Raw genomic sequence first — 17,727 nt, forward strand, 5'->3', positions numbered from 1 at the left:
TATTTTACATATGTTTTCTTCTCATGGTTACTTGTTTGTTCATTTTTTTAAAGGAACCTAAAGTTTTAGCCACTCCCTCAATGTATCTGTATATGAAGAGACTTTATTACCTGTGTTATCAACTTTATCATGTCAATTTCTTTGGTCAGTGTCTGGTCACCTATTTACTAGGTATTTCATAAATCATAAAGATCTTTAGGCACACGAAAGTGGGGTATGTACCCCAGATCCCAGCTTTAAAAGTCCCATTCTTTAATCAGATTTTCATACAAGAACATGAGACTTTATATAATGACAGAATGAAAATCAAAAGTGACAGATTGGGTGACTGAAATTTCTGTTGGACTTTTTTTATCCATTAAAACATCCAGCCTCATAATTTTGGAAGAGAATTTAGCACCAGCTGGAATCCTCAGACAGCATTAGTAAAACAATAACAAACCTCCCTCAAATAAAATTTTAAATCATGAGTTTAGAACATACTTTCAAAAAAATGAAACACATTTACTAAATTTAAGAATTCATGTGACTGACCACCAGGTCAAATCCTGTCATCTTGCAAATAGCAAGAAGAAACGCAGTGTTTAACTCTGCTGAGGATGTTTAATTTGACAGATTCCAGGAGACCAGGAGATTCGGATTTACAGAGAACAGGCTGAAGCATGACTTTACAGCAACTGAAATCTGGGGGCCGGATAAGCAAATAAGTGTTCTTGCACCAACAACGTTAAGCCAATGTTTAAGAAACAAACCTGCAAAAAAGGGCGAAGAACCTAGGAAGCTACAATTTGTTTGAGGGTACTGGATTTCTGCTATATCCTCTCCCTCCAACAACAGCCTGAGGAAAAAGGAAATCTTCCGTCCCGCCTGACAACTCCACAAGCTCAACACGATGGTAGAGAGAAAAGTATTGCTTCCTCTACCCTTTAGGGCAATAAGCCGGTGGGCTGGTGCGTAAACCTTGTGCAGCAGCCTCTGAAGTGAAGCTCTTTCTGATCCACCGTTTGCAGGCAATAAAGCTTCAAGTTGCTGCACATCAACTCCGTTTGCTGAGGCTATACAAGCAGGGTTCAACTAAGGCACTACCGATACAGATGAGTTAGCTTGTGTATTTCTACATATTTGTAGTTACAGTACCACGCTAACAATGCATCTACTGCCTCCAGGCGGTATTGCTTGATTGTAATAAAAGGTTAGCTCAACTTCAAGCATTTTCTAGATCTTTTCTTGAATTTCAGGAGGTCCCGTAGAAACTTTTTACTAGGAATGCCAAGAAAAACCAGAAGCGGTAAACGGCCAGCTCTGGAGCACAGAAATATAACTACTTTATTGGTACGAAATCAGCCCTGTGAATTCTGAGAAATGAGATATTTCATTGTTCCTTGTCTACATCTTGCACGCTGAGGACCTACTAAGCAGGAAACAATGACAAAATAACGGCAAAACTAAAGGAATCCAAGTCATGTTTGTAAGAAGAGACGGGGTTACACAACCTTATAGAGCAGCAGTCAGCCAAAAAGGGCCTTTCGAAATGAACAGCAACTTTTGAAAAGAAGGCAGCAGACACATTCCTGTAGACATGGAGCATTACGAGATACGTGCAAAGAATACTACTCATTCTTCCATAATATCTATCAGGGCTAATTGTCAGCAACAGCTCTGCTTAGCTAGAGGAATGTTTCAAGTCATATTTCAATCTGCTTTAAAGACTGTGCAATGCTAGAAACCGGTATATAAACATTTAAGACTGCAAGTAAGCAGCTTTGAGGTTTGGACTTTTAAACCGTTCACTCTTGAGTCCTAACCCAAAAGAACTTTCACAGAGAACAGAGCGTAACATCAGGGAACTAAAGCCAAGGTTGGTTTTGATATACATAATACTACTTTATTCCATTGTTTCAACTTTCTTACAGGTTTTAAAAAACGTACAGGGGTTCAGAACCACCTCAACAGAACAAGGAATACATAATTAAGGGAGATCTAGAGTCAAACCACAAGTGTGCAAGCGTGGTTAGCTTCCATTACAAAAAGTAATAGGCACGATCTTTACATATGCATTTTGGTCAAAGAAGGACTAATAGTGCAGTGTTAAAAGGCACCAATGATCAATAATTGGGCCTTTTTTAAAAGCCAATAGCATCTAAGAAAATTACACGTGGCTCAAAATAATAATTTAAGTATTTTATTGATTGGCATGCATCTGAACCCCTGGCAATTTATTACACAAACCTAATGTGCGCCTTTGCAAAATAAAAAAGATTTCATCAGCGGACCTGAAAATCGGTTCAGTACAAAAAAAAATACTGAAGGTCTTTGCCTGTATTTAACACTAAACTGTCTCGTTGTTCTCCCCCAAGAACACTTGTCTAACAAACAGCTATTCGACAACTGCACAGAAGTATTTCTCTTAAAGCAAGTGTAATTTTTTAATCCTGTAGCACTGACCTATTCCATGTGCTATGAAAACATTAGGCACAGACCACAATTTACGTTTTCTCTAAAAAAAAATACAGTATGTGCAAGCTAGGTTCACACAACAGATTAACAGCTACAACAGTAAGCTATTTAGACTTCCCAAAGAAAAGGGTTAGTTAGTTTTAATTTTCTAAGCAGTGATGCACACTGCTGTGTGCTATTATCATATTTGCATTAGAATTATCTGTGTAGCCAATAAAGGAAAAGCTTTAGTACACCCTAAAGGACACTACATCGATATTGTGTGCTAATTTAACAGGTTCAAGAGAATGAAAGATTGAAGAAGTCATCGTACATGGGCAGCTGCAGTTAGCGAGCCAGCCAGGAAGGGCTATTGCTTTCTGCAGGAAGAATGGTTTGAAACTCGGTTTACCTTAGAGGTGCCCTCAAACTAAACCACTTGGACGCGATGGAATCCAGGGATGCACAGTATGGAAAAAAAGGGGAAATGAGAGGGAGAGCTTCTGTGAAAGCTGTACCAAAATGTGCCATTTTATCCAGAAGCGTCATGCCCAGTGTAGGTTTTATGCATTGCGGATTGTTTGTACAACTGAAAATTGTACAAGATGTGAGCAGAGACAGAGCTGATTATTAATCTGCAGTATCTACTATAGTCCTCAGGTATATAATTTACGGATAGCCACTTACTGTGTTGTTGATTGTTTCCTCTTAAATATATTTAAATTCAGAAGGCTACAGTATATTTTGACACAAAGATAGTAAGACAACTTTTCTACAAGGGGGAAAATATAAGGTAGTAACTAACTTATTTATTTAATGAGGAACCTCCTCTGATGTGGTAGTTATTTCATGCCCTTTGGAAGATTTTTAGTTCTGACTTTCTTCATTGTCTCTGTCGAATTGCTCTCCTCACAATTTCACAAGAGCTATATTCAAGTTCAGTGACCCCTCTTACAGCAGCCTTTTCCTTTTCCGCACTTTTAAACTCACTCTAACATCATAGTGAACTATTCAAGTAAACATTTCTCTTCTGGCAAGTTTCCAGATACAGCAAATACTATCAAAACTCCATGTTTGATTACACGCACCAGTTTTCTTTAAATGGAGCAGGAATTAGCCCGTTTTCTTGGTTTAGGGTCCCGTACATCCCTGTCTTTTAAACACATACAAGATGAACATATTGTCTCTGACAGTCTCCGCAGTCCCAGCCTGAAAACGCTGTTGGAGAGGCTATATATCACACAGTTGCAGAAACTATTGCTTATAGCAAGCCATGTCGTTAAGAAGGAAAGTGCTGGGTTTTCCAACACCCTCGAGCTCTCCAGCAGAAAGTATATGATATAAGGGAGCCACAGCACGTAGAACACACTGGTTATCCGAAACAAAACCATGGCATAGCGGCGATCGGGGCTGTGCCCAGTCTCCCCAGCAGCATCCACTTCGTGGCTAGGAAATCGAGCTCTCCGATCGTTTATCTCTTTGGTGTGCTGCCGGCAAATTTTAAAGATGTGGAAATACGTGAAACATATGACAAAGGCAGCAGGAGCGTATAGTAAGCACACGATAAAGCCAGTAAAATAGGCATTAGTTAGCCAGGAGGTAGCACACCATTCAAAAATATCTCCATGGTAACCAGGTTTTCCCCAACCAAAAAAGGAAGGCAAGAAGATCAGACAAGAGTATATCCAGATCAAAATGATGCAGATTCTCAAGCGACAAGGTGTGACCAGTTGATTATAGGAGAGAGGCTTTGTTATAGCCAGATAGCGATCCACACTGATGCAAGCAAGACATGCCATAGATACGCTTTTGAGCACAGAGATCACATATCCAAAAACTTGACAAGTCAAGGACTCGTGGACACCTGTCGAGTAGTGAAGCAGTGACAAAGTAGGAACCAAGCAGCTAACTCCAACAAAAAGATCGGCATAGGCCATGGTCTGAATAAAATAGCTGGTGGTATAATGGTGCAGAAGAGGAGCACAGTGAAAAACAAATATCACAGTTAAGTTACCCGCAATAATTAAAAATGTTAGCAAGACAATAACAACTGTCTCAAGGATACAGATGTCAACTGCACTGTAGTGACCAAATCCAAGAGGGCAGGAGAGATGCTCAGATATGTTCATAACACTACTGCTCATATTCAGAGTCCTCCATTCAATCCATCGGGACTGGTTCATGTTTTGTGATTAGGGAACACTGCAATCTGAGCCTTAGTGAGCAGATGACCTGCTTAACAGCAGCTAAACTCTGCTTCAGCGTCTCACGATCTCTCTTTGTAGACACTGCCAGTGCTTACATTTGAGAGGATTATAGTCCCATAGCTGTTGATGCCTCCTCAGCATCAGTGCATCACCTCTGGCACACCTTAGCTTTAAGGAAAGAAAGAAAGAAAGAAAGAAAGAAAAGAAAAGAAAAGAAAAGAAAAGGAGAAAAAAAAAAAAAAAAGCCAGAAAGAGAAAGGCCACTGATCAGCTCCTCCAGTGCTCTCAACCAATCTTTAGCAAACACAAGGCACTTCAAAAACAAACAGGTACTGTGAAATACCGAAATAAAAACTGAAGAGAGACATTCGTTTCCCAGGGAAAGAGGGGGGCAATCTCTGACTGCTTATTTTCCTGAGAAAGTAATTTACTTTGGAATATAATGGGGTGAGGGGGAGGAAGGGAAGGAGGAACCTCAGTACAGCTCAGGTTTCCTGGACCAGCAGTAACGGGAGATAATCTTTTTAATGCCTCAATTTAAATCACAGACTGACTGAAGAGTAGAGGAAAAAGTTCACCATCTAATGCTGTCTTTTCGGGCTCCATTCAGGAGATGGTACTCCGTCTTATCCATGCTATTCATTGGAAAGGTAAGGAAAACATTTTTGTCAAGGTTAATTCCAATAGACTCACCACTGTTTGGGTATGAATAATGAATTTTATTTGGAGGGAGTCGGGTGGGGGACAAGGCAGATTTGTCCTCTGACTCCCAAGAAAGAAAACATACATCTCACATACAATGAGGAAGATCGTGTCTATTCATTTAAAAATTAAAATAATTTAAGAATAGAATTTGGAGACTTATGTCAATATTCACAATTCCTTCTAACAGTTATAGTCCATTACAATTATTAATGCCAGAAGCATAATTCAAGGTCCCCACAGACAAAATAAATCCTCCTGAATTTAATTTCAGCAATGGTAATTTAAAATAATCATCTTTGGAAACTCTGCCATATCTGCTACAGTGGCTCAGTACCCAGGAGTTCATAGGTATATCCATGATATTGCTCACCTCAGTAGCTACACCTGAATCATTTCACAAACCCCCATGCAACGAGAACAGAAACTTCCATCTGCATTCTGCTGTGAAGCTAATGAAATGCTGATTTGACTAGAAAAGCTGCCATTGTTTACTACTCCATTATTCTGTTATTCAGCTTCATCTCCTACGTAGTTTTAGGGTTTCTATACTTGTTAGATGATCAGCAAAATAAATAGGTGCTTTAAAAAAATGTTCTTCTAATTGCAGGACATTACCTTGTTCATTTTATTTGCGGTTATGGAGAAAGCAAACGTTAAAATAAAGCATCTTCTGCGTTCAGTTTTAAGTAAATGCTTGATTAGTTCAGGAATCATTAGGCAGGTAATTAATTGTATACAATCTTGCTTTCTGAAAGGCCCCTAAAATGTTAAAACCATCTTCAATCCTCGAGTTCCTGAGACTAGAAGGCTGGCAGTGAGAATTAATGAATCCACACAAAATGATCTCCAAGGTCATTCAGATATTATGCTGGCATTTGCTTTAAGTCTCTTTAAAAGTACCAGAATCTCTCTTGATGTTTTTGATAGTCCTTGCCGTGTCTTCAGGAGGAATTTCAGACGCTAGAAAAGAAAAATTCTCAATTCTGTTGCAGCAGTTTGAGAGACAGCATTCTTTTTGGAGTTAATTTCCTGTCGTGCATCGCCACGCTGTACAGAAAGTCCTTTTGATTTCATAACATCCCAGAATATTTCCGGCTATTCATTCCCTTCATCTATAAGCAACAGAGCACGTATAAAATTACTACTTTCTCTAATTCTCTGTTAAAGCAATATAGCAATCTTTCTCACCTACACGCATCCTTATCAGCCGCTCTGATGAACTGCTTGACAGGGGACTCCTAGTTCCTGCGGTGCGGCTAGAGCTTCTGTCGCTATTTCTCTCCTTCCCCCTTGAAATTATTGCTTGCACCTGAGTCCGCTCCTCCTCCTCCTCCTCCTCCTCCTCCTCCTCCTCCTCCTCCTCCTCCTCCTCCCGCCCCCCCAGCCGATGCAGACGAGCCGGGCGCTGGAAAGGTGACTGGCTCCCCCGGCCCCCCGCCAATGGCCGCGCCGCTGTCACTAGGTAACGGCGCCCGGGCCGGGCCGGGCCGGCGGCGCCCCCCGCAGCGCGGCGGGGGAACGGGAGGCAGCGGCAGCCGGCGGCGGGGGCACCGCCACCGCCGCGCCCGGCCCCCGGGAGCCGGCCCCGGCCGGCAGCCGCGGGGCTGCTCCGGCGGGGAAGGGCTGCGGCACGGCCGCGGGCAGCGCCGGCGAGGGGCGGGTACGGGCCCCGCAAGCCCGGTAACCCCGGCGGGGCGGGCGGGCAGAGGGACGGCGGCAGGGTGGCCGCCGGCGGGGGCGGGGGGGGGTCGCTCGGTGAGAGCGCAGAAGCCGGGCGCCCTGCGCGTTCGGGCCGCTGCGCTCCGGCTCAGTGCGGACAAACCGCGCTGAAGGCAGAGCACGAAACCGTGCTGGAAGTGCCCAGGATACACGCGTCCGTCCGTCCGTCCGCCCGCCCCCCCAAATCAAACATGTAAATCAGGTCCACCCAACGGACTACACTTGTGTAGGTTATTTTAGAAACCGCCATCACTGCCTAGCTAAAAATGTTCATTAAGAGTTATTCTCAGATTAATAATTTCACACGCATCTCTTATTTTATGATGCTAAACGTTTACAGACAATGTATATTTGCCACGGTTTGACACAAATTTTGTCCTGCTTAAAAGACAAAATTACAGTCCCCTAAAAATTAATTATTTTCATACTTAAGGCAGATTTATTTTAAAACTCATCTGCAACTGGTTTCAATACTGTACCAATTCTTAAGTGCTCCAGCCGATTGCAACCATCAGTTTTAATACGAATACTTGTGAGTAACATTATTTCTCAAAGCACGGACTTTTTAACCCAATTAACTGATCTCTCTATTCATGCAAATGGATGCTGTTATTCCCTGATTAAGGACTCAGAACTTTTGTTTACTTCATGCTTCCTAAAAATAAAACCATTAGCAGAAGTACAATCATCGAAGTTATCTTACATGGACACTCCATACATCCTTAGACACGGAGAGAAGCAGCAAATTTAGATACCAAAATACCAACCCCGAAACAGTAATTTGGGCTATAGATCAGCAAAATACATGTGTCAAGAATGGTATCGGAGGCTTTAACAAACTAAATCATTAAAAACTACAGTGATTTAAATTCTTTTAGTTCCAAGGCAAACCACAGGCAAAATTTTAATAAGCTGCTCCTGGGTTAACATCTTGTATTTTGAGTATAGCCTGGAGCAAATATTCAAGGCTGAATGACAAGTCTGTAGAAATGTGAAGCAGCATAAAACGCAGCAGCCTGAGAGCGGTTTGCAATAACGGCGTGAGATAATTCCAAGTTCTTCCATCGAAGGATTTAAGAAAAAATTAAAACCGCTCCGATACCTCAGACCTGTAAACGGCTGCGACAAGAGATTTAATGACTAAATTTAGTCCCCAAGTGCAGCTTTAAGCCATAGCTATCCATACCACGGGCGGAACAATAGGAAGCAATTTTTATTCCTCCTCTTCCCACTCCTCCTGTGGGGGAGGAGGAGGAGAACAAACACCGGGGTGCACAGGCATGGCAGCAACCAGGACTTCTCCCTCCCCTCCCTGGGCCCGTTCGTGGCAGGCACCAGAGAAACAAAGGGCCAAAACATCTTAAAATGGATGTCAGAAAGTCTCAAAGACACGAAGGCACGTTAGATAAGACAAGGTAAAGCCTAAAACTAAGTGGACCACAGAAACGGCATGCTCAGTGCGTTCTGCCCAGTGCAGATTTGAATATTGGCAACCACTGAAGCTTCCAGATGTTACGGTGACCACTGAGTCACCTTGCTCACAGGTCAGATCCAGCTGAGGTACAAAACTGCAGCACCTATTACTGTGTGCTCAGAGGACCGAACTCTGGTAAGAAGCACTCGCGTCAGCCAAATATTTCAGGTCTTGTACAAGAAATCCAGATACTGCTAAGCAGGTGAGAGGCAACAGAAAAATCAATGGCAACCTCTGCTGGTTGGTTTTCAGTGCAGGTAAAATGCTTCCCTTTCATGAGTATAATTAAAGGGACAAAGTGATTCAAAAGTAAGGAAGTTTGGGTTCGTTCTTTGTGGAAATACGAGTAGGCTTCCTTCTCTACCAAAAAAAAAAAAAGAAAAAAATTCAGGCTGCAAGCTGCCAGTGGCTTTATCGCCTCAGCTACTCCCAGAGCCCAACTCCCAGTGACATTTGCTAAGAAGCAGCAGTGCAAACTGCAACAGACTGCGCTAACTTGTACTGTATTTTACGTATATTTGAAGGCAAGTGAAAACTAAAGAAGAAATCAGCTAGTTCTGACGAAACTATGCAATTACAGGCAGAATTTTACAAGATGTGGCAATACAGGAACATTGTATCAGGGGCAGCACATTAAAAAGCTATATGGAAAAAGTTTTCTATCTGTAGATTAGAGACACCTTAGGGTCTCTGGCACAGTTTTAAACAAAATGTGCTTCGGGAATTTTTTTAATTTGTATATAAAGAAAAGGAACTAAGAAAGAGAAAACAGTTATGTTGGAAGAATTTAATGGCTGTCACCAAGGCACTATTTTACATGGTGCATAAATTCCATAGCTGATTACGTCCAGCAGAAGGACTAAGCACTCTTCAAGCTGAATAGAAGGAGCAATTCCACACCTTCTTTATGAATTACATCAGCTAGAAACAACAGAAGTTACCATCCAAAACAGAAGACTCACACCATCTGATCCTGCTGAAAACAGAGGAGATGTGGTAGGAGCTCGAGCTTGGTGTACAAAAAGAAAGCCTGTGAAAGCAGTGGTGATGTGTGTGACCCTGTAAGGAAGCGAGATAAAGCTGCTCAGATAGAAGAAGTCCACACAGAGGTAGATCTAGACGCTCCAAGCAAGGAAACAATCTATTACTCATTTCTTCTCCTCAGAAAGGAACAGGAATATTTGTTTTCTAAAGCTGTTTTGTAAGGCAACAGGACCGACAGAAGCAATTCTTGCAATGCACAAAGAAGCATCTCAGTCGCACCCCTCATTTCTAGTTTGAAGTCTTTCGGTACTCTCTGTGTTAAAATATTGGATGGTCAGCTGGATTAAATGGACAATAATAATTTCTGTAAAATCTTTTAAAAAGACATTCATAGAGCAGGGAGATGCAGCTAAGAGTGTGGCATGAGGAACATAATAGTTACTTTCTTAGATGCAGACCTGAATGACAATGTTGGTATACATACCAGCTCCTTATCTTCTTTTCTTCTGCCCAACTCCTTTTTTCTTTTTTTTTTTTTTTTAAGTATTATTTTCTTTTATCCACTTTCTCCTTAGCCTACAGAACAAAGTGTTTCTTCAGTTTGCTTTATCTTAAGTACCTCTGGCATTTACTTGTCCACCACATCCTATGGACACCCTGGGTTTGTTTTTAATGCCTCCAGAAAAATTCTGTTCTTGTCCTGGTTTCAGCTGGGATAGAGTTAATTTTCTTCTTGGTAGACGGTATGGGGCTGTATTTTGGGTTTAGGATGAGAACAATGTCGATGATACACTGATGCTTTGGTTCTTGCTAAGTAGTGCTAAGCTGTTGCTAAATAGTTGCCAAGTAGTGCTTACAGGGACTTTTCAGCTTCCCATGCTCCTACCGGAGGGAGCACAGCCAGGGGGGCTGACCCAGACTGGCCCAAGGGCTATTCCATACCATATGACATCATGCTCAGTATATAAGCTGGGGGAAGAAGAAGGAAGGGGGGGACACTGGGCGCGATGGCGTTTGTCTTCCCAAGCACCCGTTACGCGTGATGGAGCCCTGCTGTCCCGGGGATGGCCGAACGCCTGCCTGCCGATGGGAAGGAGTGAATGAATTCCTTGTTTTGCTTTGTTCGCGTGCGCAGCTTTTGCCTTACCTATTATACTGTTCTATTTTATTTTACTTCAATCATTAAACTGCTCTTATCTCAACCCACGAGTTTTCTCCCTTTTACCCTTCCGATTCTCTCCCCCGTCCCACCAAGGGGGGAGTGAGCGAGCGGCTGCGTGGTGCTGAGTTGCCGGCTGGGGTTAAACCGCGACAGTTCTATAAAGCTTGCAACGTGTAGTGCAGCTTAAAGAGGGAGAGGAGGAAGAAAAATCAGTAGTTGCCTTAAAAATTTTCCATGGTTGTTTTTTTTACATCAGACTAGTGCTTGAAGGTGCTCTCTGAAGTCATATTGGTGCTGTATTTAAGGCAGAAATCAGTTTTATTTGCTTTGGAATATAAAGCCTCTTCCCAAAATCCACCCCCTACAACTGTCTATTTAAAAAGCTGCCATGAAGAGCTCTAGCTTACACAGAATACACAGGAATTTTCACCCGAGTACAGGTATATGAGATATAAGACATATACATATATAAGTATAAAACCATTATTTTTTTCTCAAAATAATCTTAGACTTCTTAAACACTTTATGCTGGAAAGCACCTCTGGATATCATCTGGTCCAACACCCTGCTCAAAGCAGGGCCAAATTTCAAGGTCAGGTCCAACGCCAAATTTAGGCTGGAGTTTTCACAGCTTGCCTGGGCCCCTGTTCCAACGTCTGACCACTCTCACTGTGACTCCCAGTATCTGCTCAGAATTTTTCTTGTTGCAGTTTGTCTTCATCATCACCAAGACTACACACTCTTGGGCCAGTGGTAAAAACCCAGAAGCGTTAGTTCTCCAGGAAACTACAGTGTCCTGTAGAAAGTTTAAACCCATGAAATATTTCTCACCTGATAGTCTCATTTATCAGCTTTGCTATCACAGATCAGTTTCCTTTCCTTCTTCCTCCCACCCCATGATCATAACAAATGCTATAACTCTTTTTACAGTACTATGGCCCACATACTCCAGTGACTGCAAAAAAGATCAAGTGATAGGGGTTACACAGCTACATTTTTGAAATGCAGATGCTCTTGTGGAGCACTTACCTCACTGTTACAGGAAAAAATTATCCCCAAAGTCTACATAAGCCTTTTCCACATTACAAGCGAAACTGAATTTGATGGCAGCAACAGAGTAGGTTCTGTAAGGCGGGGAAGAAGGAAGAGGTTGGTAAAATTTGGAATGGAGGGTGGGGGGAGTTCAGGTAAGAGGCTGGAAGAAGACAGTAGCTTTCTAAAAGGTCAAGGTGTGCGAGGGATGTGGAAGGGAGCTAATGATCCCTTTTCCTTTTACTACTCCTCCAGCAGGCTCTGTTTCAGCCTGCTCCTGCTGGACTCAGCCCCAGTCCTTTTCCAATACTGTTTCTAATGAGGCAAATATTAGCCAGTATCATATAAATCTTAGGTAATTAGGATGCTGTGGTGCAGAACAAGAAATTGGCAAAAAATACCTTTTTTTTCTGTGTTGTGGTGGATCAGCAGAGAAAGATGGGCATTCACATTTGCAAGTTTATTGTGCCGTCCTTTCATGCTGTTACTTAGCAATTACATCAAACACTTCTAAAGTTTGAAACTTTTAAATTAGCTACTAACACTATTCATGTATGTAATTAATATTAAGCAAGTTTTCAGAGTAAATTGCTACAATCTGCCCTTAAACATTACTACCTGTGATCTCATGGATTAGATCATTACTTTTCCGAATTTTACATTAAAGAACATTTTTCTTCAGGAGGAGCTTCCCTCAAGATTATATTGATGCTCCTATGACAAATGGAATTCACTTTACAAGCTCAATTCAGAACGACAAATACCACCAAACTTCTGTGCCTCAAATCAATAGAAATAAAACACCGTGCAATAAACTATCTATCAAGAAATGAATTTACTTCAGGGAAATGCTGTGAAGTCTAATGAATGGTGATAATTAGCATTTTTCAGGAATTAAACATAGCATTTGCATTAAAAAACAGCACTTAAGCTATATAAGGATCCTATTTACTAACTGATCACACGTGATAAAAAGAGCCCCAAAATGCATGAAAACAAACAATGGAAAAAATTACGGAAGTGTCTTAAGATGGTATAAAAAGCAAAAAATTAAGACATACACCCTCTGACAGAGTCATGTGGCTGCCACTAAAACTAATGCATCTGTCCTTAAACGAGCAGTAGCTTAAAAAAATAGTATACTGGCAAAAGAATACAGGCTTATTACATACCATTGCTCCAGGCATCCCGATGAAGGGCCCTGTTGTTTGCATTGCTTTTCCTTTAGCTCCTGCTTTTGATTATGTGACTAATGTTTCGTTAGTGATTTCTGAAAGCATACTGACACTCCAAAAAAAAAAAAAAAAGTGCATTTCGTTCAAAATTGTCCCTCTGCATTTTAAGTACCAAAACAAACCCATGACCAATCCATGCAGCTATCCTAACATAAAACATCACCTCTATGCATGGAAATACATTAGAGTGAACGGAAATGACCTAGCTATTAATTGCACTGCTTTCAAGAGATGATTAAAATTTTCACCTGTTAAATCACAGGACAAAAGACAGCAATTAAGAGAACTGTAAATGAAGAAATACTGAAATGTAGAGAATAGTATGAACAGTGCAGGTAGTATTACCCTTTCTTTTCTTGTGAGAATCATTTTGTATATTTAAAAAAAATACTTAAAAGATTATTTTAATACTCTCTTCATTTAAATTTTTTAGAGGCATGTTTTGACATAGTTGTGTTTTTACTAATACTTTTGTCTTTATCAAGCCAGGAATTACATTCCATAGATATTGGTATTCTAAAACCGTATCACAACTGGGCACCAAGAAAGTGTATATTCAAAAGGATTCCAGCTGACTTGGCAGAAGCAGAAGCTCAGTCAGTATTAGTGGGAAGTCCATTTCAGCAGATCTGGAATAACAGATTTTAAGGCTACTTAAAAAAAAAAAAAAAAAAAAAAAAAAAATCCCAAAGACTATGATCCCCTACTTTGATTTTTAATATACTGCAAGCCAAAGAGTTCTCCTAAACTACAGCATGACCTTTTAAAAGGCAACCAATTTTGATTTAATGAGTTCAAATGATGAATAATTTATTGTAGCCTTGACTAGGAAGCCAAGTTCTAAGGCCTGTGCAAAAGCAACTACTAAGATAGGAACACAAGGATCAAAACCATATACATCTGCCAGTCTTTCAAAATCACAAGTCTGGATGCAGCAGAGAATAAAGTTGAAGTGCATGCAAATGTAACCTCCATTCTTCATTGCCTTTTAAAAACAGACAAACAAACACAGTTGCACCCAATATTACTTCTTTAAATTCTCCCAAGAGCATCACCGCTGTTTCATCCTCAAAGCATTCCTCAGAACTCAAAGCCAAGGCCACACATCCATAAATTACTGTATGATCAACACTGCACGAGCTTCCAAATCCTTCTCCATCTCAGTACCGTACTTCTGAACATCACAACAGCAAACCTGTATGACAAAAACTCCCCACCATAACCTTTGGCAAGTTTTAATCGTACTGAAAGCTACAACACAGAGAGCATTTGTGTGCATAATTTGTCGTCTTCTCAAAAATAGTTTAAAACCTTCAGAATTATCCACTTCAATCTAATTCTCTTTTCTAAATATTGTGAACTGGCAGCTACCATTATGTGACAAACACACAGACGCCTGTCAGAACCAGATTCAAATCCACTTTTCATGGATGCAGCTTACGTTAAATGGTCACAGTACATTCTCCCAGAGCATCTAGTCTGATCTAGGCAGGCTGCCTGGAAACATGTGCCTAGTCACATGGGCAATTTATTTTTTATTTGCATATATAATTGGCACATTCCACCCTAAACTTTTCCTTTAACAGATATTTTGAAATAGTGCTTCCTCAAGGAGACAAGAGGTGGCTCAGAAAAACACCAAACAACTAGGATCATTTAGGAGAAAGTCAGAGCTTCAACTGCAGGTGTAGACAAAAATCAGTTAAGAACTAAAGATTCACTATTTGTTTTAGTGCAAGATCTACTGAGGAGCTGGTGGTACTGACCCCAAATTTGGACTAGTAAATCCAGTTCCACTATTTCTTGAGAATACTAAAGCTGAAAACAATCAAAGTAAATTGTGAATTTTAGAAGACTATCTTTAAACAAAGTGTTACTCAGTATTACTATTCTACCACTTTTGTGAAGAAATGGAAAAGAGGAACATGGAAAGGATATGGCATGAAAACTATTTATAAACTGAAGCGTGGCACAATTTCTTTTTATGGATTTTAAGCTCAGCTTCATTTAGACCAAATTTTCCTCCCAGCTGGAACTGCTGAAGAGGTATCACTTATATTCTCTTACAGCATGGAGTCTATATCAGCACACACTTGCATCAATAACCATATATGAGCAAGGGCCAGGAATAGCTTCCTACCAAGAGCAATCTAGAGGGAAAATTTTGCAAACAATAGCAGTTGAAGTAGACTCCTGGCTAACTCACAGACATGAAACCCGGCAATGATAGATGTGTGGAAAATGCCGCTGAAAGCAAGAGTTACTGATTTATTCCCCCCCCCCCCCCCCGAGTTAAAAATTAGCTAATTAAAATTTATAAAATCATCTCACATCTGATAACTATGTTTCAAGATTAATAATATCTAAATACATTCAACTTCCAATAACTAGCAAATTTTGTCTTAAATTAGTTCGATTGTATTAGATAATGAGGACATTCATATTTATAGCTAGAAATTGGCACATGTAAAATGTTATGTGAACTGAGAAATTATTTTTTTATTAAAAAAGAAATACCAAACCTGACATTATTTTCCATCTCTAAGAAAAAAAAAATGAAATTAAACATATACTTTATCAGTACTAAAAATAGGTTAAATATAAAGACAGCATTTTTGAGAGAATCTACATGTCCTTTTGGAAAGGACACTATCAGGGAATACAGAAGTCAAGTCTATAGAATAAGTCCAACTTCTTTCACCAATATTAAATTCACACATAAACCTTTCCTCTCTGCTCAAAATTATGGTTTGAAGCTAAATGTCAATCTCTTCATTCGTATATTTTTGAGATGTATCATACATAACTTTCCAAAACTCAGCATATCAACACACTGAACTAAATACTGGCCTCTAACTAATTGACTATATACCTGGGAAGGGCCATACAGGAAGAAATGGAAGCACTGGGTCCTACCTGCTATATTTGCGTAGGATGCTAGTGGCCATTATTTTTATATGGCCACTAGAATTAATTTGGCTTGAAAAGGCACACAGCATGTTTCCTGAACACCCTTCTTCCCAGCATGTCTGTAATGTCTGCTGCAGGAACAAACTGAGCATAATTTGTTCTCATACTTTTAATGAAAGATAAGATAAAGAATGACATGACAAATGGAGTTACTCGCTGCAAAACTTAAGCAGTAATCTTTAAAGCAATCTTACAGTAAGGAACAAGAAAACAACCAAACAAACAAAAAGAGGGACAGCTTTCAACAGCATAAAGAAAAATGCTTCCCGTATCAGTAGCAGTTGCCTATACCTTATTTATAGCCATTCCATATAATGAAATAAAGATATTGGAAATTACTCTAACAGTTATGGTTTTCTAATACATTAACTACAACAAATAAAAATGAAATCCCAACAGCAATTTTCTACAAAGGCTTGATAGAGTGACTTGCATTAATTTTTCTGCATAAGTTACGAAAATACTCAGTAGTCAAAAAACTGCCATAGATATGGAATAAGGCTAGATTAAAAAAAAAATATATTTTTTTTCGGCTTACGTTCTAACCAAAGTGCTCACAGGGGAAGAGCTTTGCTACATTTCCTTTCCCCCCCAAAGAAGGTTCTTTATAAAATAAAGCAAAAAAAGTGAGGAAAAAATGGTTACATTCAAAAAGCTATATTTTATTGTTATGGCAACTGATGTGCTAAAAATAAAGAAATAAAGTTGTTATGGCAACTAGAATTTTAAAGGCAGTCAAAAGTAGAATAATCAAACATTCTGCTGGCTTAAAATATAACGTCTATGACTCAATTTTCAGAAAGAGCTTCAGAGACAAGTAGTAGTTTTTTTTGGATTCTGCTTTGGAGATCACAATTAGTACAAGTTTCAGAGAACTCCACAGAGTACAAGGGAGGAAATCAAGGTGAACAGAAAATTAGTCATCCGAAGTTCTCACGGTCAGTAGGAAGAAACACACACCTTATGCCACTTAATTAATGTCCTGGCAACCTTACCTAGATCCATAAAAGGTATCAGCTTACTATTAAAATAAACAGCAGTAGGACAGTATTTATGTCAGTCACCACAATGATTGAAAGGCACTGTATAACTAAAAGTTACTTAATGATTTTGAATTAAGTACTGAAACGTTAGGGAATACCAAAATTCATCTGTCTGAAGCAGCAGAGTTCTGCCCCTTTATATATATGGAATTATAAAGATGACTGTAATTACAAGATCATAACGTATTTAAATTTCTGATACATGCTTGATCATTATTACAGGTCTCATAGCTATACAAGCACTTCCACGACAATCTTGGAGAACTCACTGTCTCCCATCCAACACTTGTCAGATTGTCAAAATTGCCACTTTTATTAAGAAATTAACAGAACTGTGTGCACTGTGAAATGTTTCAAAGCCCCTACTCAGATAAGCCTTAATTAGTAATAAGCGAAGTATTTAACAGATACTTCAGAGAATTATGACTAGAAACAGTAACTTACACTGGAAATATTTGCACTGGAACCATGTGCGTAGCATGTGCTAGCATCCCAGTGTAAGGTAGTATTTTAACACAGTATGTGCCTTGTATTTTGTCTTCACTGCAGTTAATCAAGGTTCCTACTACTGTTACTCATAGCTCTTTTCTGACCCTCATGAAAAGTCTCTCAGCCCAGTCCACGAGAGCTTTCAGCATGCAGGAGTAGCATGACCAAGAATACAGATCAAAGTCAAGTTCCTCCTTCACTTGTGCTAAAGGGAAAAGAATCAGATTAACTCCTTATTGCAGCACAAAAAAATCAAGATATGTACACTGGA

The 17,727-nt window shown here is 40.0% G+C and overlaps 2 protein-coding genes across 10 annotated transcripts in view; both read right to left on the reverse strand.

Moving 5' to 3' along the window:
* Positions 1-17,727, reverse strand: part of RABGAP1L (RAB GTPase activating protein 1 like) — a 266,858-nt gene that overhangs the window by 170,370 nt on the left and 78,761 nt on the right. The gene's annotated exons all lie outside the window — the stretch shown is intronic.
* GPR52 (G protein-coupled receptor 52) lies at positions 3,534-4,619 on the reverse strand (the record flags this gene model as incomplete). Its single annotated transcript, XM_082313252.1, has 1 exon — positions 3,534-4,619. The coding sequence occupies one exon, from the start codon at positions 4,617-4,619 to the stop codon at positions 3,534-3,536; it is 1,086 nt and encodes a 361-aa protein (XP_082169378.1).

This window comes from Platalea leucorodia (assembly GCF_965183815.1).
Source record: "Platalea leucorodia genome assembly, chromosome: 5".
In the NCBI taxonomy this organism is placed as follows: domain Eukaryota; kingdom Metazoa; phylum Chordata; class Aves; order Pelecaniformes; family Threskiornithidae; genus Platalea; species Platalea leucorodia.